At 62.0% G+C, this 22,618-nt stretch overlaps 3 protein-coding genes across 10 annotated transcripts in view; 2 read left to right on the plus strand and 1 right to left on the minus strand.

Annotated features, from left to right (window-relative positions):
* Pknox1 (PBX/knotted 1 homeobox 1) overlaps nucleotides 1–3,656 on the plus strand; it is a 48,746-nt gene extending 45,090 nt beyond the window's left edge. For all 6 annotated transcript variants that reach the window (XM_070030838.1, XM_070030842.1, XM_070030840.1 and 3 more), the window contains one exon: nucleotides 747–3,656. In XM_070030838.1, coding sequence (XP_069886939.1) covers nucleotides 747–958 — 212 coding nt within the window. In that variant the 3' untranslated portion in view covers nucleotides 959–3,656. The remainder of the gene's footprint in view (nucleotides 1–746) is intronic.
* Nucleotides 3,657–3,726: 70 nt separating this feature from the next.
* Nucleotides 3,727–17,899, minus strand: Cbs (cystathionine beta-synthase). Of its 3 annotated transcripts, none has more exons than XM_070030832.1 (18): nucleotides 17,774–17,898; nucleotides 15,697–15,904; nucleotides 14,997–15,103; nucleotides 13,321–13,455; nucleotides 13,041–13,120; nucleotides 12,824–12,958; nucleotides 12,098–12,167; nucleotides 10,882–10,973; nucleotides 9,798–9,923; nucleotides 9,268–9,352; nucleotides 8,031–8,136; nucleotides 7,526–7,600; nucleotides 7,290–7,424; nucleotides 6,733–6,841; nucleotides 5,594–5,678; nucleotides 4,952–4,993; nucleotides 4,154–4,258; nucleotides 3,727–3,899 (listed from the first exon to the last, which is right to left on the minus strand). In XM_070030832.1, the coding sequence occupies exons 2-17, from the start codon at nucleotides 15,894–15,896 to the stop codon at nucleotides 4,155–4,157; spliced, it is 1,686 nt and encodes a 561-aa protein (XP_069886933.1). In that variant the 5' UTR covers nucleotides 15,897–15,904; nucleotides 17,774–17,898; the 3' UTR covers nucleotides 3,727–3,899; nucleotide 4,154. The 3 variants fall into 3 exon arrangements, with proteins under 3 accessions (XP_069886933.1, XP_069886935.1, XP_069886934.1); XM_070030833.1 differs by having other exon boundaries at nucleotides 3,896–3,981; nucleotides 17,774–17,899; XM_070030834.1 differs by lacking the exon at nucleotides 4,952–4,993.
* On the plus strand, nucleotides 15,979–18,829 carry LOC138831899 (basic proline-rich protein-like). The gene is made up of 3 exons (XM_070028907.1): nucleotides 15,979–16,003; nucleotides 17,115–18,178; nucleotides 18,239–18,829. Exons 1-3 carry the CDS (start codon nucleotides 15,979–15,981, stop codon nucleotides 18,827–18,829), a joined length of 1,680 nt encoding a protein of 559 aa, XP_069885008.1.
* Nucleotides 18,830–22,618: the final 3,789 nt, after the last annotated feature.

Consider the following 22,618-nt stretch of genomic DNA (forward strand, 5'->3'; position numbering starts at 1 on the left):
GACCCGAATTTCAGACTAGAGTAACCAGTGGCTTCTGATTTTTGGAGAGACAACCAGTCCGTTTCCCTGTGCTCCCTGCTAATTCTGTTCATAGATGGGAATGAATAATTTATCTCTTCTATGGTTCTTCTTGGCTATGTGCGTATCATACAGATATGCAAATATGTGAGGTCTCTTCGTGTCGCTACTAACATCCTGTGGACACCGCGTGTATGTGAGGTCCCTTCTTGTCATCACTTACTAACGTCCTGTGGACACCGCGTGTACGGTCTCCCCTTGTCTCCTTGCTAATACCTGGTTGGAACCTGCAGATCCGCTCACTGTATTCATGCGCCACATCCCTGTTCTGTGTGGGTAGTTTCCTTCCTTGGCCGTCAGGCTTGATGACAGAGATTTACATATTACACCGTTACTGTCTCTTCTTTTTTGCCCTCTCAAATTGGTCTTCCTGCCTCTGACCTGCTTCTCTTTTGTGCTTGGTTTTGTATACATCTTGGTCCCATGTCCTGGGTTCTCTTTCTCTCTGGAGCATGCTTTGGCCTGGAAATCTGCTGTCCATCACACTGACCTCTGCTGACCCAACTTCCCATCCAGACCTCCTTAGCTGGGCGTGGCCTGCGCCTCTGCGGGGCTCTCCACAGACACCTAGGCTTCTTAAGGTTCTTCAGGTTCAGCCAAGCCAGCTAGCAGCACCCGTGGAGAGCAGACAGCTCTTCTCAGCCGTAACTCCCTGTGCTCCGCTGCAGGTACCGTCGTGACCATCACCACGCCTGTGAACATGAACGTGGACAGCCTGCAGTCCCTGTCCTCGGACGGAGCCACCCTGGCCGTGCAGCAGGTCATGATGGCGGGGCAGAGTGAGGATGAGTCCGTGGACAGCGCGGAGGATGACGGGGATGCGCTGGCCCCCACGCACATGGGCGGCCTGGTGCTGGAGAACAGCGACTCCCTGCAGTAGGGCCGGCTGAGCCGGGGCCGCCGCGCCCGCCAGCGCCCGCCAGCGCCCGCCGCGCACCCGACTTCTTACTGTTTGCACAGCAAACATTTTACAGTTTTATTCTAATATGTTTTATATGTAGATATAGGAGCGTGCACTTTTGTATTTCATAGTAGGGTTAACAAGCGGCCTTGCCGCTGCCGCGACTTCTTCAAACGTGCGTGTGTGGGTTTTTAAGGAACTTCTTCAAAGGTTTACTGCTAGAACCGTGAATGATGCCCCTGCCCCCCATTTTGAATCCCTGACTAGATTAAGGAGTAGTGCTGCCATTTTCTAAAAAAATTATGCAGTCGTAATTGAGTTCTGTGGTTTGCAGCAGACCTCGGGGGCCGCCCGTGTGCGTGGCCACGGGTGGAAGAGCCGGGCCGGTCGCGCTGGGTTCCCCAGCGTGCATGGTACTGGCCCGCGAGCCCGTTCATTTACTATGTAGAAAAAGAAACTCCTATTTTTACCTTGCTGGAATTATTGGATAAAAAGCTATTTTTATAAATTCACTATGAATTGGATTATGAGTATATTGAGGATAAATTTCTAGAGAAGGAACACTACACTACATGCTTGTTTTCCATTTGGAACCTTCGGAATCGCCAGATCCCACGGCCTGCCGGCCGCCGCCCCGCTGCAGGCTCCCGTTTCCCTCGGGAAGTTTACCTTTTAACTGCTAAAAGAGGAGCGACCATCCAGCTGATGAATTGTGTGTGTGACGCTCAGATTGCGTTTTACGCGTGATCTAAGAAGCACGGAAGGGCGTGGTGACTAGAACCTGAGGTAAGTGACGTGAGAGGCCGCAGCCTCACCAGCCCCACTGTCGTCCTGTCTAATTTAAATTTGACCTCAGTTACATGGCTGCCTTACCGTGCTAACTGTGCATCGTTTTAGAATTTTTTTTAGCCAGAATATGTAATGGATAGAATGTTTATTAGAAACTAACGTAACGTGTGCTCTCCCCCCCGGCTCAGAGCTGGGGGGAATAGCAGGCGCCCAGGCCCTCTTCGTGTGTCACGTGACAGCAGTGACCTGACGGTGTGGCCCCCGACGAACTGAACCGTCCCTCCCCAGCCACACTCCTCTAGCGGCGCTCCTGTCCCCTGCTCTCAGCAGGTGTCCCAGTTTCCAGAACCCTCCTCTTCCACCCCGTCAGGAGGTGGGGTTTGGTCCCCACATCTGTATCCCCCAGGGCCCGAGGCCCCTCTGCTGAGCAGGGACAGCTGCGCGTCGACTCCCCAGGAGTGACTGGGTCTGGACCAGGGTCACATTGGGGGCCATCATTAGCTGGTGCGGGGCTTTTTCTGGAACTGATATCTTTCCCCCAAAAGTCTGTTCACCCAGGGGAGACCGCAGAGGGCTCACTTTGCTACCAGGCCATTTCAGAAGTTCATTTAAAAGAAAAACTTGTTTTGCAACTCTTTAGGGGGGGAAGAGCATTTTAAAGCAGCCATTGCATTCCTTATTTATAGTTTTTAATATTTAAGTCAGGTCTGCACAAGTCTAAAAGTTCACATTAGCTCTTTTAATGCCTCTTCTGCGGGAATTTTTCACTTGGGACCTGTGGGGCTGGCAGCCCCTCCTCCTCCCCCCCCCTCCATCTTCGGCAGCGCAGGCACACACCCACAGCGTGCAGAGCACATCTCTCCACCCCTGAAGTCATGGTCAAACCTGGGGGTGGCATGCCCGCGTCCACGAGAAGGGCTGGCCACACCCCACTGTCCCAGCCGGGGCCTGAACACCCTGCCGAGAGGTGCCAGGCCTGTGTTCCTAAACCCTGAATTCTCTCTTGTGAAACTCCAAGGAATAGCATAAGATCTTGAGTTCAAGGCCAGCCTTGGCTACATAGCAAGATACTATCTCAAAAACAAAATCAAGAGCTACACTGGGTCCTGGCTGTGTTTCCTCTGACCCTCCATGAATACTGAGGTGCTTGTGCAGAGCTGGCCATTCTGGCTCATGAAATTGCTGCCAATTGTATTTGTTCTAAGTTTGCACCTTAAAACACATGTTTTCCAGCCCTCAGCCAGGGAGAGGGTCGGAACGTGTGTCCCCTTGCAGCCTCCTTTCCGTGGTCAGGTCTGATCCTAGCTTCACCAACTTCCCCCTGTGGTAGAGCCTTTGAGTGTGTTTGAGACCACAGTCTGCCCGTTGTCCTGCCTGCTGTTTGGCTACCCAGTGGCGAGCTCCAGTGGGCGGTTCAGCGCTCCATGTTTGGATTCCAGAGAGTCACCCCAGTAGACCAGTCCTGCAGTGTGTGGAGACCTTAGCCGGGCTCCAGGCTCAGCCCGGGGCACGCCGGTGGCCGCTGCCCTGCCCTGCCCTCCCCTTGGTGTGCCCGCGGCCATCTCCACAGTGTCTTTCTGGTTCTGTTCGGTCCTTGAAGCTGACAATCTTATAAAATGTGAATACTGTAACAATATGTTTTCTTGGATTGTTGTCTTTAAAAGGATTTTTGTGAAGCAGTTGATTTATCAATGCAAAAAAATTAAAAATAGAAACATGCCTTATGGATGTTTTGCTTTTATAAAGTTCATGTCACCAAAAGCTCCTTTTGCATGCATGTGGTGTTGTGTGTGTGGCACGGTGTCCCTGGGCTGCACAGGACTGCGCTATTGGAGAAGATTCTCTGGCCCATCAGCGGGGGGAATGTAAAAACAAAACGCAGTCCATCCACACAACGGACGATTTCCCGGCTACACGGAGGGCCCCTCCCCCGGGAGAACAGACGGCTGAGCCACAGATGGTGTGATGGCATTTATGTGAGAGTCCACACTGGGGAAGACCGGAGGCCAGGCAGGGGAGCCAGGGCGGGGACTTCCCCCAGGGTGCTGTGGACTTAGAGGCGAGGGGACAGCGGGACGTCCTGAATGCGCATTTGCTCCCGCGTTGTGGGTTTTCAGCTATTGAACTGCACCTAAATGGACATCCACAGTCTCAAGCCGCTCCAGTCGGCCCAGCCCGGGGCCTCCCCGTCGCCCCGTGCCCAGCCTGGCTTCCTGTGGGGAAGCATTCAAGAGAAGCCCGCTGCAGCCAGTGAGCCAGCCCTGGTCTAAGCAGCTCCTGACCGTGGCTCCCAGCAGGGAGGTCAGGGGGCCCAGCCCCAGGAAGGTGAAAACCAGTCCGTTGCGTGTTCATGAAAGCAGGTGCAGACCCCCATTTATACGACACCTCAATGCTGGTCCTGCTCCCTGGCCGCCACGAAGCTCAGCAGGTCGATGGCAGTGACCACCCCGAACACCATCTGCCGCTGGCTGGCCTGGCCGCTGCTGTGGTCTGGAGGGAAGCAAGGGCCGGTGAGAGGTGTGGGGCGCGGGGCTGCTCTGAGCAGGGTCCATCCCCAGACCCTTCCCTGGGTTCTCGCCGGCACCTGCGTGACCCACAGGGAGGCCCCATGCCACCACTCCGTCCTGAGCCTGTGGGCCCAGTCAGAGCAGCTCCTCCGCCCCGGCCTAGCGGAGTCGGGAGGAGCCTGGGCTGTGCAGCCCGGGCCACAGGCTTGGTGCAGAGCTGGACCATCGCCGCCGCGCCACCCCGCCCCGAGCTGCAGAACCCGTGCTTTCGGCACCAGCTGGGCCCAGTGCCACACGGAGCCCATAGGTTGTGGTGGCAGACTTTAGATGAGGCCACCAGGAAGCCCATGGCATGCCGGGCGTGCCTGCTGCAGCAGGATTAGCACCAGAGTCCATAAAAAGCACTGTGGCAGGCTTCACCCCGTAAGTAATGCAGTTTCCTACTTTGGGACGTGAACTGTCACATCCGCTCTCCAGGGGCTTAGGGCTGCTACTCAGCCTTATGGGTTTGGGAAGTGTCAGCCTCCACAACCGTGTCCCCCAAGATGCATCCCTGCGGGGCCCCATGGTGAGGCCCTGGTTCTCTGCGGGCCCTGCCTGCCACCGACCTTACAAGGCTCGCAGAGCTTGCCCCCTGGCCATTTCCCAGGGGCTGGGACGGACGGGGCGTACATACCTGCAGGCCCCCCCACCACTCCTGACCAGGCCTGGTCCCGTGCTGTAGAGCCAAGGACGGGAGAGGGGGTTAGACATGGGGCTGCCCCAGGCGCCCACCACGCACAGCGCAGCCGGCGGGCGGGGTTGAGGCCTCAACTGTGCATCCTGAGCTCTACAGCTCTCCTCTGGGCCCTGGGTGGACTCGCGCTTCGGGGGGCTGAGGAAGCTTCAGGTACAGGGCTCACAAAGTGTGTGTGCTGCCAGGGCGAGGAGGCCGTGGGAGCCGAGGCAGCCTCCAGATTCTTCCGGGCCTCTGTGAGATAACCTGCCACCTTGGGGCTGGGAGCTGGGATGAGGATCCCCTGCCCGGCAACCTGAGCCTCATCCAAGTACAGCCTGCCTGCTGCCTGCCTGCCTGCCTGCCAGGCCCCTCGCACACACAGCTTGAGTCACAGGTTCCTGACTCAGCCCTTGAGCCGGGAGCCTTCGGTACCCAGGCTGGTTAGTGCCACTCATCACCACTGCCCCCCAAACGTGGGCGCGGGCCTGGCAGCTGGATGCGGCTGGAAAGCACAGGAGGGAAGCTGAGCTGGACGATGCCCGTGTCCAGGCCCAGTGACCTCGCTCCCAACAAGACGCGACGCACACAGACCACACTCACACTGGATCTGCTCGTGCACCACCAGCGCAAAGTGGTCGATCTCCAGCGCGTGCGAGAGCGTGCCCAGCGTGTCTGTCAGGCGGATCTGGAAGAGAAGCCGAGTCAGCAATCAACGGCCCGAGTGGGAAGCTGCCATCCCGGTAACTCACCAGCACCACCTGGAGAGGACAAGGAAACCCCTGGGCCTCAGACGCACAACGCGCTCTGTGAACGCGGGAGGGCCACATGCCGTGTGACTGTGCCTCCGGGACCGCCTGTCACAGGCAGCTGGGTAGAAGGATCTGCGGTTTGGGCTGGGGTGAGGATGCACTTGGGGTGGGGGGGCCCAGGCTTCCTGGCCAGCACTTGGGCCGCGTGCTTCCCTGCTTCCAGAGCTGATCTGCACCGTCAAGACTCAGCTGTGGCCCGCATCCCAGGAAGCCCTCCCAGCACCCAGCTCGCCCACAGCCACCTGTCTCCTGGGGAGAAGGCCGGGAGGGGTCATGGCAGGGGGGCGAGGGGGGGGCCAAAGCTGGGGCCCAGCGTGGGACTCAGGCCGGGACTAAGGGGTTCTGAGCAGACGTCTACCGGCTTCTCCAGCTACAGGGAGACACACTGAGGGACCTGTGGGACCACATGTGCAGGCACGCGTGCACACGTGTGCACATACACATTCGGGGCAGTGGGAAGGCGGGGCGGCAGGCGGGGCTGGCATGGGTGCTGTGGGGTTTCAGGGAGGGGGTTTGGAAGGTGAGAGGTCAAATTAATTGCTGACTCGGTGGACCCTCAGCCTTGTCTACCCACTGCAGGTCTGTGTGGGGTGCTGAGCCTGGCCAAGGTGACGTCAGCCCCGCCCCCGCGCCCCCCCACCCCCTGCCCCCGGGGCCCACCAAGGAGGGTCCAGGGCAAGGGACCTCGCCGGAACTCCCATGGGAGCGCTCTGAAGCATGTGCAGGAAAAAGCAAGGGCTGGGCACAGAAGACAGCCCCCACCAACCTCGAGATCCCCAGGGGAAAGACAGGGCCCTGCGACCTCGCGATCCCCAGGGCAAGCCTGCCAGGGCCCCAACATCTGCAGAAGGGAGCCGCAGGCGTGGTGGTTCTGTGGGGTGCGGTAGGGCGGGGGGGGGGTAGGGGAGCCTCCAAGGACGGCTCTCGTACCGGTTTGAACTGCTTGTAGAGGACTTTGCAGACTTGGTCGGCCGGCTGCACCTTTCCGGCGAGCAGGGAGGACAGCATGTTCCCCAGGGTCACCATGCCCACGATAGCCCTGTGGGGAGAGACAGGCCAGGGAGAGGCAGGGGTCAGCCACTGCCAGAGCCGGCCAGGGCAGCGCGGGCGCCACCCTGTGGCACCTTGGAAAAATGCAAGCATTTGCTGAGCGCCACCTCGTGGTCAGAGCGGGAGAGGCCAGGCAGGAGAGTGAGCCCACTGCTCCAGACCCGACGGCCCTCAGTGCCCAGATGGAGGGACCGGCGCTGTGGGGTCAAGGCACAGCACAGGGCCCAGACGGGCCTGTGCACTAGGAGTGAATGGGGGGAGCAGAGGACTGGGGTGCGAGGAGTTCATGAGTGCCCAGTGCCTGCGGCAGAGGCCGGGCAGTGGCAGGCTGCTGAGGGGCCCTGCGGGCGACCTCGGTTGCCCACAGAGCGGGCAGCGCACAGCTGTCCTGGCAGAGCTCAGGGACGGAACCCGGCTGCGGGGCGGCGGGGACCGACCCGGACTCGCTGACCACCGGCGCCTGGTCGAAGCCCTTCTCGCGCAGGATGGCGATGGTGTGCTCACAGGTGACCGTGGGCAGCACGGTCAGCGGGGCCGGCAGGCTCAGCTCCTGGACGCGCAGGTGCCACCACCTGGGGAGGGGCGGGCCGGCGGGAGTGAGCCGCAGGGGAAGGGCCTGCGGGCCGCACCCCTGCGCCCCTGCACCCCTGCGCCCCCGCGCCGCAGCCCTCACCAAGGCCTGCTTCCGGAAAGCTCCTCCTTCAGGAAGCCCTTCTGCAGCATCCACTTGTCGCTCAAGAACTTGGACCTGAGGGGAGGGGCACAACCAAGGCCTCGCGTCCGCCCATGCGTGGACAGGCCCGGACCGCCTGCCAGGGGCTCCAGGCAGGCTGGGGGTGCTGGTCAGTGGGCTTTGAGGTCCACCAGGGTGCTTGGCCTGGGCTGAAGGAGCTCCACAGCTGGGTGGTTGTTTCCAGAAGCCTCTGTGATCCAGGGGCCTCCCCCACTGTGCTAAAGGGCTGCCTGGAGGCGGCCCAGGGCCGCAACGCGCCCACAGGTGATTCCTGCAGCCCACGCCCATCCTTCCCCGCCGCCTGCCCGTGCTCAGGGCCTCCGCGCGGCGGCCCCGCCCCGAGCCGCCCCTCCTGCGAGCGCACCCGTCAGGGCAGGCTGGCACAGCCAGGCTCGGCGCGCGAACCCCGGGTAGCCACGTGGGGGCGCGGTGGGGGGCGCCTTACATGTAGTTCCGCACGGAGTCGGGGAGGATGACCACGCAGCGCTGGCCTTCCTGCAGCTCCCGGGCGGCCTTCACGGCCGCGGCCATGGCGCTGCCCGAGCTGCCGCCTGTGGAAAGGCGGGACGCACTCGCACACACCCGTGGACGTGCGTGCGCAGCCTGCACGAGTGCCCACTCTGGAAATGCACGAGTGTGCAACTGCCTGACAGGAAGCCACGGCGCCAGCAATCAGCCGGGCGGCCCTGGCCAGGGACCTGCGAGGACCCGGCGCCTTCCCTCGGCCCCCTCCTGGCCGGTGGCGGGTGTGCCGCAGGGCCTGCGTTTCCCGCGTGGGCCACACCGAGGACACATGGAGGTCCCCGAGGGGCTGGCGGGAGCAGAGGCGGCTCTGGAGAATGCCAGGGGTCCGGGATGGGCCACGTTCTCACCACTTATGGCAGCTGCCGGAAGGCATGCAGGGACACGGGGACCCCTTCACTGCTGGGCACCCCACGCACAGGGACGCTGCCGTGCTGGGACGGAGCCTGCACTGGAGCCTTGGGGCAGAGCCAGCTCTCCAGCAGGCCCGGTGGGCTCGGCTGCAGTGGCACAAGGAAGCCAGAAAAGTCCCCGGATGACAGTGGGCGTGGGCAGAGCCTGTTGTCCCTGGAGCCCAGCGGGCAGGGCCCGGCCGGTTCTCCTGGGAGCAGGGTGGGGACAGGGTCCCTTCCAGGTGGGTCCCTGCCGTATTCTGGAAGTTTGCATCACAGGGCCCACGCCGGTCTCCAGGGTGGGGCTCAGTTGTGGGGGATCTGGTCACATGGGGGGAGCAGTGTTCCTCCCCTGAATCCCCACAAGGCTCAGGGCAGTTTCTGGGAGCAGGCTCAGTGTGTTTTCCAATTTTCCTGAGACCTAAACTAAGCGGAGGCCAGGAGGGAGCCCGGGAGCAGGTGTGGGCCCGGGAGCTGGCGTGGGCCGCGCCGCACAGCCTGGGCGCAGGGTGCGGCGGGGACGGGAAGACCCGGACCACTGCCGTGGGGCCCCCACCCCCAGGACGCGCTGGCTGGCTGGGGAATGGGAGGAATGGTGAGCGGCTCTGGCCTGGCCCTGAGAATCACTTTCTAAAGAACCTGGACAGACAGACACAGGCGACTCCAGCCAAGACGCACGGCCTGCTGTCGCTAGGCATTTGGACGGGAGCCTGCAGAGGCCTGGCTGGGCTGTGCGCCCCTCCCCCCTACACAGCACCCCCCGCTCACCACACAGCAGCCCCTCCTGCGCCATCAGCATCCGGCAGAAGGTGAAGGACTCCATGTCGTTGCTCTTGATCCACCGGTCCACGACCTTCGCAGGACCAGGCCGTCATCTCGGGCAGGGGCACCGTGGGGGCTCGACAGCCTCACAGAGGGCTCCCTCAGATGGTCCTGACCCCCCAACCCCTGACCCCTGACCCCCCGCCCCAGGGTGTGGAAGGCAGGCCTGCAAACCTGGATCTCTGTGCCCTTCCTGTGCCCTGCGTTACACGGAGCAACTCAACCACCCGCCAGGCCCCACCGGGCAGCCGCACGCCCCACGGCCCGGGGGCTCCGCTCTGGCTCTGGGGTCACCGTGTGTGTCTGGGCTTCGTACTCCCCTCGGCTGCCCTGCCCTGTGCCTGGCGGGTGGGCCGGGAACTCAAGTGCGTGGCCTGCATGGGCCCTTGCTCGGCTGGAGACCGCCGCTAATGGCCAGGAAGGGAGCTGGGGGGCCGCCTCAGCCTGGGACCCCGGCAGTGCGGTGGGTGAGCTACCTTCCTGTCCAGGACGGTGGGGATGAAGTCGTAGCCGATTCCCTCCACCTCGTAGCCTGTCACCTCCGTCCGGTTCAGCTCCTCAGGCTCGGCCAGGATGGAGCCCTCGGGGTCCACGCCGATGATCTGCGGGGGCAGCAACAGGCTGAACCTGGGGTGTCCGCACTGGACACCGGGCGATTCCCACAGTGGCCCCGGCCGCTGCTGCATTTAGTGCTGATCCGTCCACGGGGCATGGAGGCAAACAAGGCACCCACAGGTGCTCCTGGGCTGAGGGCCCTAACAATCCATCCGGAGTCATCCAGGGTGGGGCACTCAGAAGAGACCTCCCGGCCAGACCCGGCCCTGGAGGCTCATTCTAGAACCCTAGCTACTTGGGAGACTGAGCTCTGAGGATCATGGTTCAAAGCCCGCCTGAGCTTTTGAGTCTGGGAGACTTTAATCTCCTATTCACCACAAAAAAGCCAGAAGCGGAGCTGTGGCTCAAGTGGTAGAGCACACTCCCTAGAGCAAAAAAAACCAAAACAGGGACAATACCCAGGCCCTGAGTTCAAGACCCAGGACCACCTCACCACACACAGGCATGCACGCACACAGGCACACGCATGCACGCGCACACATGCGCAGTGACATCCCACGGCTGTACTGAGGCGTGAGGAGGAGGACAGCGGGCTGGGGACGGCCCTGGCTCTGCGCACCGACCTCCTCCTGGAGCGCAGGTGACAGTGTCCGGGAGAAAACGTAATGGCCGAGCATCTGAGCCCCCTCACACCCCCCTTACGCCCCACGCACACATTGAGACTCGGGACACCACAGCTTCCAGGTGTTTCCTTGGAGCCCCCGCCCCACGGAGGACAGGAAGGCCCCAGGCTGCGCCAGGCCCGCTGTGCATGCACGCAGTGCGTTGACTGAGCTTCCTATCAGCCAGCACTGTTCCCAGCCCAGGCCAAAACGCGGGCAGAACTCCGCTGTCCAGAAGCACCGTGCGTGGAGCCCGTGGGAGAGCAGCCCGCCCGCCTCCCAGCATGCCCTGCGCCGCCGCCTCCCAGCACGCCCTGCACCGCCGCCCCGCAGCCTCGCTCACCGTGCACCCCGGACACTTCTCCTTGAGCTTCCTGGCAATGCCTGTGATGGTGCCGCCCGTGCCGGCCGAAGCCACCAGCATGTCCAGCTTCCCTGGTGGAGGGGATGGTCTCAGGCCACAGCCCCTCCAGCCCACCGCTCTTAAAGACACACGGCTCAAATCAAGGCAGCAATCAAAATTCCCAGAAGAAGCTGGGTGCCTGTAATCCTAGCCTCAGGAGGCTAAGATGTGAGGATCGAGGTTCAAAGCCAGCCTCAGCAAAGTACATGAGACTCCACCTCCAATTAACCAGCAAGAAGAGCTGGAAATGAAGCCAAGTACTGGTGGCTCACACCTGTAATCTTAGCAACTCAGGAGACTGGAGTCTGAGATGGTGGTTCAAAGCCAGCATGGGGAAGGAAAGTTTGTGAGACTCTTAGTCCCAAAAAGCCTTAAGTGATTTGCGGCTCAAGGGGTAGGGCACTAGCCTTGAGCAAACACTTTCAGGAATAACACCCAGGCCCTGAGTTCAAGCCCCAGGTCTGGCATAGGGAAAAGAAAAGCTGGAAGAGGAGCTGTGGCTCTGAGTTCAAGCTCCAGGATCAGCACCAGAAAAAGGCCCAATCACTCAGGCTTTGGCTCAGAACCCGAGTGGGCGCTGGCACGGCCGCGCACCCAGTCCAGGAGCAGGCAAGTCTGATCACAGGCGGACACCCGCGCCAAACCGGGGCTTCAGTCTTTCGCCAAGTGAGAGAATTCTCACTTGTAAAACTGGATGAGAGAATGCCTGGACGTTACCCCACCCGGGCACGTAACAAAGCTGCCCCGCAGCCCGTGCCAGGGCAGGAACTCGAGTGCACACCGCCAGCCATCCCAGAGGACGCGTCTCCGCTGCCCCGGGGCCTGGCGCGGGCCCGCTGCACGGCCTCCAAGGCCTCTCATGCCTGTGCAAAAGCTAATTGGAGGGGAGAAAGACATGGAATTCGGTGCCCAGGCTGGAGCTCAATCCCAAGCGGGGGTCAGTGCCAGCCCGGGTCTCTGCCACAGCAGCTCCTACCACCTGGAGGAGAGAATGTGGGGTCAACAGAACCTGCACCACATTGTGGGTGCTACAGGCAGAAGCCACGGGGCTTAAAGAGAGGAAACTGCTCTAGGGGCCACGTCACAGAGTTGGGTTTTGAAGGGTGAAGAGGAGTTCCCATGCAGGGGAGGGTAGCGTCCCTCCCAGCGCGCGTACCGTCGCACTGCTGCAGGATCTCCTCCGCCGTGCTGTCGTAGTGCGTCAGGGGGTTGCTGGCGTTGCGGTACTGCGGGGAAGAAAGGCGCCGTGAGCCCAGGGCCGCCGCGGCTCCCACAGGCGCTGTCTAGGAGCCTACGCAGGACATGAGGCCTAACGCCTACTCTCCAGCCCCGCCGGGGCTCACGCCTGTCATCCCAGCTACTCAGGAGGCTGAGATCGGAGGATCGCAGTTCAATGCCAGCCCAGGCAGGAAGGTCCAGGAGACTCATCTCCAGTTAACCACAAAAAGCCAGAAGCGGAAGCCCTGGCTCATGTGGTAGAGCGCTAGCCTTGAGCAAAAACAAACTCAGGGACAGGCCCATGTCCTGGGTTCAAGCCTCAGGACTGGCACAAAAAACAATACCGCATCCCCAACCCCTCTTCAGAAGGTGAAATATCTGGATGAACCCAGAAATGCAATACATGAGACAGGTTCCGGTGGGGGCGGGGGGCCTCAGAACGCAGCGGGGCCCCAGATGAAGGCGGCCCAAGCCACGCTAACATCTGGACTGGGGAGGGCAGCTGCCCACTGACGCTGGCCCAGGCCGCAGACACGAGGCCCCACCAAGTCCAGAGGGCTCCGGAGCCAGGACAGACCCCCAGACCTGCCGCACCCGAATCCCAACGAGCCTCCTTGAGCGTGCGTCTCAACCGCGCGCTCCCTCCCGGACCCCCGTGCCCCACCTGGTCTAGGATGTGAGAATTGGGGATCTCGTTCTTCAGCCTCCACGCCACGCCCACGTGGGACTCCGGGGAGTCGAAGCGGGCGCTGGTGGGCGTCCTCACGATCTCAGCGCCCAGGGCCCGCAGGACGTCCACCTGTGCGGGGAAAGGTGACGGGATGGGCGGCCTCGGCTTCGGGAGCCCCCGGCCGCCCGTGCCGCCCGCGCCGCACGCTCACCTTCTCCACGCTCATCTTCTCCGGCATGACGATGATGCAGCGGTAGCCTTTGACCGCGGCGGCCAGCGCCAGCCCGATCCCTGAGAGGGTGTCCGGGGTGAGAGAGGCCCGGCCCGTGACCTCTCACCCCGCAGGGTGGGGGAAGAGGGAGCTTAGAGGGTGGAGAGCAGGGGCCGAGGGCAGGAAACCCCGTTCCTCCAGCCACCCGGGGCACAGGGCCATGGCGGTGCTCCGGGGCTCGTCCCAGCTGCCCGCCCCTCCCGCCGGAGCCGGCGCCCACCTGTGTTCCCGGAGGTGGGCTCGATGATGGTGTCCCCAGGCTTCAGAGTCCCGTCCCGCTCGGCGTCCTCGATCATCCGCAGGCTGATGCGGTCCTTCACGCTCCCGCCCGCATTGAAGAACTCACACTTGGCCACTGGGAGCCAGAGACAGATCTCGAGGGAGGAAAAGACCTCCGGTCCCCGCCCCCCCCATTCCTGCTCAGACCTTATCACCCAACTCCTCAGGGACAGGGACAGGGACAGGGACAGGGACAGGGACAGGCAGGACGCCTCCTGTGCCTGCCCCCAGTACTGGACGAGAACAGAACCACTCCCTGCCACCCTGCCGAGCCAGGCGGCTGGATGGGAAAGGAAGGCACCAGGGAGTCCCAGATAACACGTCCCCCTGGGGCAAGACAGTCCCGACAGACACGTGTGGACGGCTGGACTGCCCCTCCCCCCACGGCCAAGCTCTCCTTCTGCCCCCCAGCCCCAGTCAGCAGCTGCTCTTATCCTCAGAGCCACAAGCCTGCTCCCCGCACTGGGCCCCTGCAAGACGCAGCTTCTTGGCCTATGCTCTAGAGAAGGGGGGGGGCGTGCGTGCATGCGTGTGCACATGTGTGCACATACGTGCATATGCGTGCAGGGCCTCAGGCCCTCCTGCTTTGGAGCGGCTTCCCTTCCCAAACAGCTGAATTAAGATCTGGGATGAAGTGATGAAGTGGGTGCTGGTGGCTCATGCCTTTAGTAATCCTAGATACTCCAGGAGGCTGAGATCTGAGGATGGAGGTTTGGCTTCAAACCTCCATCCAGGGCCGGAAAGTCTGTGAGACTCTTATAGCCAATGAATCAGCAAAAAGCCAGATGTGGAGCTGTGGCTCAAGTGGTAGAGAGCTAGCCCGGAGTAAAAAAGCTAAGGAACAGCGTCTGGGTCTGGAGCCAAAGTTTAGGGACAGTGCTCAGGCCCTGAATTCAAGTTCCAGTATTGGAAGAAAGAGAAAAAAGAAAGGAAGAAAGGAAGAAAGGAAGAAAGGAAGAAAGAAAGAAAGAAAGAAAGAAAGAGAGAGAGAAAGAAAGAGAGAGAGAGAGAGGGAGGAAGGGAGGGAAGGAGGGAGGGAAAGAAAGAGACAAAGAAAGGAAGGAAGGAAGGAAGGAGGGGAGGGAAGGAAGGAGAAGGGAAGGGAAATGTGTGGCATGAAGTGTGTCCACCCAAGCCCCACAGATTCTCCCAAATCCCCGTCCTGTGTCATGAATGGTCGGCGGCCCCACTAGGCCCCACAAACCTAGCGGGACCAAACGGCCACAGCTGCTGGTCCAGCAGTGATGCAACCAGCGCAGGCGGACGCCCCAGACCCTCACCGAGGCCTCACCCACCCTCCCTCAAAGGATGCGTCCAGGTGGAACCACCCACAGTCTCCCCAGGGTCCTGTTTTGTCTTTGGCAGAAGCCTTTCCTGGCCACCAGCTGGAGAGACAGACGAGATGCGGGGTCCCCTAGCCTGGACTGTCGTGATCACGTGACCCGCACCCCAGGACCTGGGACCCCCCTGACTGGACGGGCTCCATCACGTGACCAGCAGCAGGTGCCTGCCCCGCACCCCAGGACCTGGGACCCCCCGACTGGACGGACGCCATCACGTGACCGGCAGCGCCCGCCCCGTCCCGCCCCGCCCCCGCCCTCGGGGCCAGGCACTCACGGAGCTCGCACTTCAGGCCTGCGTTCTTCCCAATCTTGTTGATCCTGACCATGGGAGTGTTGCCGATCTTTCTCAGGATGTCTGGCAGGATTTTTGGTGATTTTTCCCTAAAACAGAAAGGAGTCCACAATTAGAAAAAGAAACAAGGTAAGAGACAAGCATGGGCAGCTCAAGTTCGTGTGTGTGTGTGTGTGTGTGTGCGTGCACGCGCGCGTGCTTGTATATGCATGAGTACATATATAAGTATATATAGATACACACACACACACACACACGCACACACACACACACACGCACACACAGAGGATTATTCATCCCTCAGTCCCGAGCCCACCACAGCAAAATACTTCTGTCCGGGGACCTGTCTGTAGCCTAAGGTTACGAGGAAAGGCACAGCCACCCATGCATTGAGACAGTCTCGTATCTCTAGGGCTGAGACCCTCTTCCATCACTAAAGCACGTGGCCTGGGCACCAACGCGCATTTATTCGGAGAATGCTTCTGGAACATCCACATCTTTTCTGGGCTCCCCCAGGTGCTGGGCTACAGTGAAAACAGGCCCTGGCCTCTCTGAGCTCCGCCTGAGCTGGCTCTGCAGTCCCCACGGTTGTACACAGGAGGCTCTGGCCCCGATCCTCGCTCTCTGTGGCTTCCCCCTCCAGGCGCTGGACTGACAGTCCTATGAACACAGACAGACTCACGGGGTGGCGTGGTGATGGGGGGAGGCGGTGGCCGGTGTGCCCAGCTGCCAGGTGCACCTGCTCGGGGTGTCGGGCCGGATCCATGCACGCTCCTTCTCCCCGGAAGGCCTCTGCTCCAGGCTTCCATTCCCTGGGTGCATGCCCAAGTTGTGGGGGCGCCCTGCAGAAAGCTCTTTGGCCTGGGGCGTCTCTGAAGGCATGCTGAGATCTGCGGAGGCACAGGCACTGGTTCAAGGCGAGGCCTGTGGGGCCGGCCGGTCTGGCTCCTGCCCCATGGCACGCATGGAAAAGTCCACCAAGAAGGGCTGTGAGGGCACAGGCGTCGGCCGCTGCCCACAGACCGGCCGTCCTCACTAAGGTAAACACGGAGCCAACGTGTACTCAGTAACTTGACTCCTAGGCATTGATCCAAAAAACGGAAAGAGGTGTTTGCACAGCCGTGTCGGAGCCGTGTGCCGCACGACGGATGAACACGTAAGCAAAAAGTGTCCCATCCACACAACAGAACACTATTCAGCCAAAAGAGGAATGGAATTCTGATACACGCCACAACACGAACCAATCTTCAAGGTGTTGTTTAAGTGAAATACGCGAGACACATACAGATCTTAGCTGGCTGTTGGTAGCTAGGAGTACATGCCCCAAATCCTCAGCTACCCGGGAGGCTACAATGTGAGGATCGAGGTTTGTTTGAAACCTGACTGGGCAGGAAAGTCTGTGAGACTCTCCCAATTATCTCCAACTAATTACCAAAAAGAGAGAAGTGGAGCTGTGACTCAAGTGGTAGAACACGAGCCCTCAGTGCAAAAACAAGAGATAGGGCCCAGTCTCTGAGTTCAAGCACTGATGTTGGCACAAAGGGGGGGGGGAGAGCCAGCACATGCAAGGATAGCAGGTACACAGATGTTACAGGCAAGAAATGAGGTTGGAACCGGCCCCTGTGGTCAAGGGAAAGGCTGTGTTGGTTTAAAAGCAAACAGCAAGCTGGATGTGGTGGCTGCGCTACCCGGCAGGAGGAGTCGGGGGACTGCTGTCCACGCCCAGCCTCGGCCGTTGGGAGCCTGGGTCTGCGCTGCCGGCCCCCGCAGAGCGGAGCAGCCCCGCAGCAGGACCGCCGCGCTGGCCACGGAGGGGACCCCGCGGCAGGAAGAGGGGCTGGGGCTCTCCGGGGAGAGGCTGGAGGCCCCGAGTTTAGGCTCAAGTTCTGCCAGAAACAAAAACAGAGGCAGGAGTTAGGCAGGGCGCATGCGGCCGGCTCCTGGCCTTGGAGCTGGGCCTCCACACAGCGGAGGTGCCCAGCAGAGGTCCAGGCGGGAGGGCGGGCTGTGGGGGAGGGGAAGGGGCTGCCACCGCCTTCTCCCCCGCCGCCTGTCTGTCTGGGCGCTGCCCCTCCGCCTGTGTCCGCCCCGGAGCCACAGCTCTGTCTGGTGTTCACTGGAGACAGGACGCGAGTGGCTCCGGGCTGGCTCCGAACCGCCGGCCTCTGCGGCCGCGTCCCGGGCCCCGGGCCGGTCCTGCCGGCGTGACCGTCCCCGGCGGTGCGCACCGCCGCTCCCCGCTCCGACAGAGCCCCGGGGCCGCGGCCCCGCCCGGCCCTGGGGACCCCCTTACGTGCGGGGACGTCGGGCGCCGTCGGAAGTCCCGGGGCCACGTGACCGCTGGGTCTCGGGAAGGGGCGCTCGGGACAAAGTCCGGGAGCCCTCGAGCCGCTCGGCGCGTCTCCATTTTACCCCGGGCCCGAGACGCCCCGGCCCCCCCACCGGACCCCCGTCCCCCCCACCGGACCCCCGGCCCCCCCACCGGACCCCCGGCCCCCCCACCGGCTCCCCCATCTTCTCCCTCCCCCTCCCCGCCCCCACCGCACCGGCCCCGGTTTGCGAAACAGCCGCTTCCATCCCGCGCGCCGGGATCGATACCCGCGGCCCCGCCACCGCGCGCCCGCAATTCCGGGGAGGGGGCGGGAGGGGGTCCGCGGGGGACGGGGACGCCGGGCCCGGCTGCCCTGCTTCGCCACGTCCGGGCTCCGAGCGCGGACGCCACGCGGGCCGAACCGGGCTCGGGCGGCTCGGGAGCTCACCTGCGCGAGGACGCGGGGTCCGGGCGGGGTCCGGGCGGGGTCCGGGGTCCGGGGTCCGGGCGGGGGCGCGGGCAGGCGCGGCGCGGCGAGCTCCGACCCCTGCGACTGCGCGGCGGAGACTCGAACCTGAGCCTGGCGCGTGTCCAGCGACCCGACGGCCGGCGGCGGGCAGAGGCGATTGGTCCAGCGGCGGGGCGGGGAGCGGGCGCCCGCCAACCTGAGCCGCAGCACGCCGGCCGTGCCGCCCCGCCCCGCCCGGACCCCGGACCCCGCCCCGATCCCGGACCCCGGACCCCGCCCCGACCCCGGATCCCGGACCCCGCCCCGACCCCGGACCCCGCCCCGCCCGGACCCCGGACCCCGCCCCGACCCCGGACCCCAGACCCCGCCCCGACCCCGGACCCCGCCCCGATCCCGGACCCCGCCTAGACCCCGGACCCCGCCTGGACCCCGGACCCCGCCTAGACCTCGGACCCCGGACCCCGGACCCCACCCCGACCCCGGACCCCGCCCCGACCCCGGACCCCGGACCCCGCCCCGACCCCGGACCCCGCCCCGACCCCGGACCCCGGACCCCGCCCCGACCCCGGACCCCGCCCCGACCCCGGACCCCGGACCCCGCCCCGACCCCGGACCCCGGACCCCGCCCCGACCCCGGACCCCGGACCCCGCCCTGACCCCGGACCCCGGACCCCTCCTAGTCCCCGGACCCCGGACCCCGCCCCGACCCCGGACCCCGCCCCGACCCCGGACCCCGGACCCCGCCCCGACCCCGGACCCCGGACCCCGGACCCCGCCCCGACCCCGGACCCCGCCCCGACCCCGGACCCCGCCCCGACCCCGGACCCCGGACCCCGGACCCCGCCCCGACCCCGGACCCCGCCCCGACCCCGGACCCCGCCCCGACCCCGGACCCCGGACCCCGCCCCGACCCCGGACCCCGCCCTGACCCCGGACCCCGGACCCCGCCCCGACCCCGGACCCCGCCTGGACCACGGACCCCGCCCCGACCCCGGACCCCGCCTGGACCACGGACCTCGGACCCCGGATCCCTGATCCCGGACCCCGCCCGGACCCTGGACCCCAGACCCCGGATCCCGGGCCCCAGGCCCTGGCCGGGGATCCCCGAGCCAACTTCGGGTCCCTCCCAGCCTCCCAGGCCCAGAACGATGGAGGTCAGGTCCTGTCGTGCGTGCGTGGGGGCGGGTCCGCACCCAGGCTCAGGACGGGACCGCGCCAGGCCGCCTGCCCTGCCGCTGGCTTCTCCGGAAAGACTGGACCAGGGCAGGAGGCGGTAGTGTGGCCCAAAACCTCAGGGCCCCCAGACAGAGGCACTGGCCCAGCCACACCCCGGAAGCCCGGGAAGCCACCTGAGCTGGTCACCCGCGTCTGGATGACTGAGGAGGTCACGGTCACCCGTGTCTGGATGACTGAGGAGGTCAGGGTCACCGCAGTCTGGGTGACTGAGGAGGTCACGGTCACCGGAGTCTGGATGACTGAGGAGGTCACGGTCATGGGTGACTGAGGAGGTCAGGGTCACCGGAGTCTGGGTGACTGAGGTCAGGGTCACCGGAGTCTGGATGACTGAGGAGGTCAGGGTCACCGGAGTCTGGATGACTGAGGAGGTCACGGTCACCGGAGTCTGGGTGACTGAGGAGGTCAGGGTCACCGGAGTCTGGGTGACTGAAGAGGTCACGGTCACCGGAGTCTGGGTGACTGAGGAGGTCACGGTCACCGGAGTCTGGGTGACTGAGGAGGTCAGGGTCACCGGAGTCTGGGTGACTGAGGAGGTCACGGTCACTGGAGTCTGGGTGACTGATGTCCAGTCCGGCAGCGCACTGTAGTGCAGCCATGTGTAGAGCTGAGGCTGGAAGGCCATGGGTGGGAGGCCAGCTTGGGCCACATCTAAGACCCGGTCTGGAAAATAAGGGATTTCAATGTCCCCCTCCCCCTTTGGTGGCTATGTGGACCAGCACAGGCTGGAGGCCTGTGGACTATCCCAGGCCTGTGGACGATCCCAGGCCCCAGGCCTGAGGAGGAGCCCACTGGTACAGCCTACCTCTCCCCAGTGTGGCCCCGCTGGCATCACCAGTCAATGCTGGAGATCCAGCCTCCTCCAAGCATGGCCTTCCCCCTCCCCTGCTGCCCGGGGAGTGGCCTCCTGACGTCCTGGCTAGTGAGCATGGCTAGGAAGAGCAGAGCCTGGCCGGCTGGCACTGCAGGGGACGGCCCTGTATGGGGCCAGAGAGGCTGGGGACAGGAGACTCGAACTTACTTACTTGCATTAATGTATCTATTGTTACTTTTTGGTGCTAGTCCTGGGGCTTGAACTCAGGGTCTGGGCGCCGCACTGAGCTTTTGTGCTCGAGGTTGGCACTCCACCACTTGAGCGATGCCTTCATTTGGCTTTTCAGTGATGAGTTGGACTTTCTCGCCTGGCCTGTGATTCTCAAAGCTCAGCCTCCCCAGTAGCCAGGATTACAGGCATGAACCACCAGTGCGCTTCTTTCTCTCTCTCTTCTTTTTGACGCAGGGCTTACTCTCTGGCCAAGCTGGCCTTGAGCTTGCTGCCCTCCTGCCTCAGCCCCTGGGAGAATGACGGGGTGCAGCTTCGAGGCCCCCAAGGCAGGTGACATTTGAATAGATACTGGAGGGCCACATTTTGTTCTGGGGAGGAATGTTCTAGGCTGACAACTCCATTGCAGAGCCTGGGGCAGGAGCAGGGTGTCCAAGGCTGAAGGAGGAAGTGGGGGAGGAAGTGGGGACACCGCAGGAAGACCTGGGAGCTCGGGCCAAGGCCAGCTGGTCAGAAGTTTTGCACAAATGAGTGAGGCTTGTGAAACCAGGGCTGCAAGTAGGGAGGTTTCAAATAAAAATGCAGACTTGTTCGTTTTTAATCTCTGCCAATTTGTTTGGTGAAAATGAAGCCAGGCTTTTAGACCCAAGGCCCTAAGGCCAGGAGTCCCAAGTCACTTCCAGCGACTTGCCTCAATGTGTCAAATAAGAGATGAGGTGAAGGGCAGAGACAAACCTGTTCCCGGCAGCTGTGGAGAGACAGCGCTTCAGTACATCTTCAGCCACCTTTGGTACAAGACATTGGCTTCAGGTTAAATAGGGAGGATTGGGGCAGAGGGTTAGGCACACAGGGTGAAGACAGTCCCAGGTCCCAGGTGAGGCCTGACTGACCCTCATCACAGGCTTGGTCCCTGGGGGAGTTCTAGGATGTTATCACTTTACTACAGGCACAGAACAGCCGGGAGTTTGGGGCTGCTTCCTTTAAGATGATTAGAAGGCTTTGCATTTGCATCCACATAAGATACTTATCATGAACTTGTTTATTCTGTGTGGTTACTGGGGCTTGAACCCAGGGCCTTGCACTCTTGCTTGGCTTTTTCCACTTAAGGTTCACACTCTACCACCTGAACCAGAGCTCCACTTCCAGCTTTCTGGTGCTGAATTGGAGATCAGAGTTGCTCAGACTTGTCTGCTGAGGCTGGTTTCACATCTCAGCCTTTTGAGTGGACAGGATTACAGATATGAGCCAATAGTGCCAGGCTTGAATCTCCCCTCTCCCCCAGACCCCGAGGTGATTCCAAAGTGACTTCCGAGGAGACTAGCTCAGATCAAAGGGCACAGATACTTCTAGTTAATTCACAGGACCCAGCAAATACTTGGTTTCGGTTGCCTCTTACAAGAGTAGAGAGGCATACAAGATCAGTCTGTTACTAGCTCCTTCGACGTGGCCTTATTTGGGTCTCTGAGGGGTATGATCTGGGTCAGTCAGGCTGGGTCTGGGGTGGGGTGGGGGGCTTGAGCCCATTGTAACAAGTGTCTTTGTAAGGAGACAGGAATTTGCACTCAGACACTTGTGGGGGGGGCCTCTCAAAGTGGACCAAGGAGCGCCTGGGGACAGCCCCAACCAGCAGGGAGGAGGAGCAGGAAGGAGTACTCAGCCTGCAGAGCCTGGCCCCGCCTACCCTCATCTGCGCTTCTAACCAATGGAAGACACACACGTTTGTATAAGGATTTCATCAGTTGTGGGCTTAAACTCAGGACCTAGGTGCTGAATTTTTTTGCTTTTTTTTTTTTTTAGTGTTGCTCAATGCTAGCACTCTACCACCTTGAGCCACAGCACCACTTCTGGTTTTCTGATGATTAATTGGAAATAGTCTCATGGACTTTCCTACCTAGGCTGGCTTTGAACTGCAATCCTCACATCTCAGCCTCCTGAGTAGCTAGGATTATAGGCGTGAGCCACCAGCACCTGGGATTTTTTTTTTGGGGGGGGGGTCCGGTCGTGGGGTCTGAACTCTGGGCCTGGGTGCTCTCCCTCAGCTCTTCAGCTCAAGGCTAGCACTCTACCACTGAGCCACAGCGCCACTTCCGGCTTTTTTCTTTTTTGCTTATGTGGTGCTTAGGAATCGAACCCAGGGCCTCAGGCAGCAAGGCAAGCGCTCTACCACTGAGCCACCTTCCCAGCCCGAGCACCTGGCTTTTGTGTACGTTTGAAGCCAACTTTCTGTTAATTGGTTATGGCAGCCCTTTTTCATTTTTCATTTTTTTTTTGGTCAGTCATGAGGCCTGAACTCTGGGTCTGGGCGCTGTCCCTCAGCTCTTCAGCTCAAGGTGAAAGCTCTATCACTTGAACCACAATGTGCCCCTTCCGGCTTTTTCTGTTTATGAGGTGCTGAGGAATTGAACCCAGGGCCTCATGTGTGCAAGGCAAGCACTCTAACCACTGAGCCACCTTCTCAGCCCCCTTTTTTATTTTTAGTGCCCATCTGGGGGCTTGAACTCAGGGCCTGGGTGCAGTTCCTGAGCATTTCTTTTGTTCAAGGCGGGCAT

The sequence above is a fragment of the Dipodomys merriami genome, unplaced genomic scaffold, assembly GCF_024711535.1.
Source record: "Dipodomys merriami isolate MVZ:Mamm:240054 unplaced genomic scaffold, mDipMer1.0.p SCAF_2, whole genome shotgun sequence".
Classification (NCBI taxonomy): Eukaryota; Metazoa; Chordata; class Mammalia; order Rodentia; family Heteromyidae; genus Dipodomys; species Dipodomys merriami.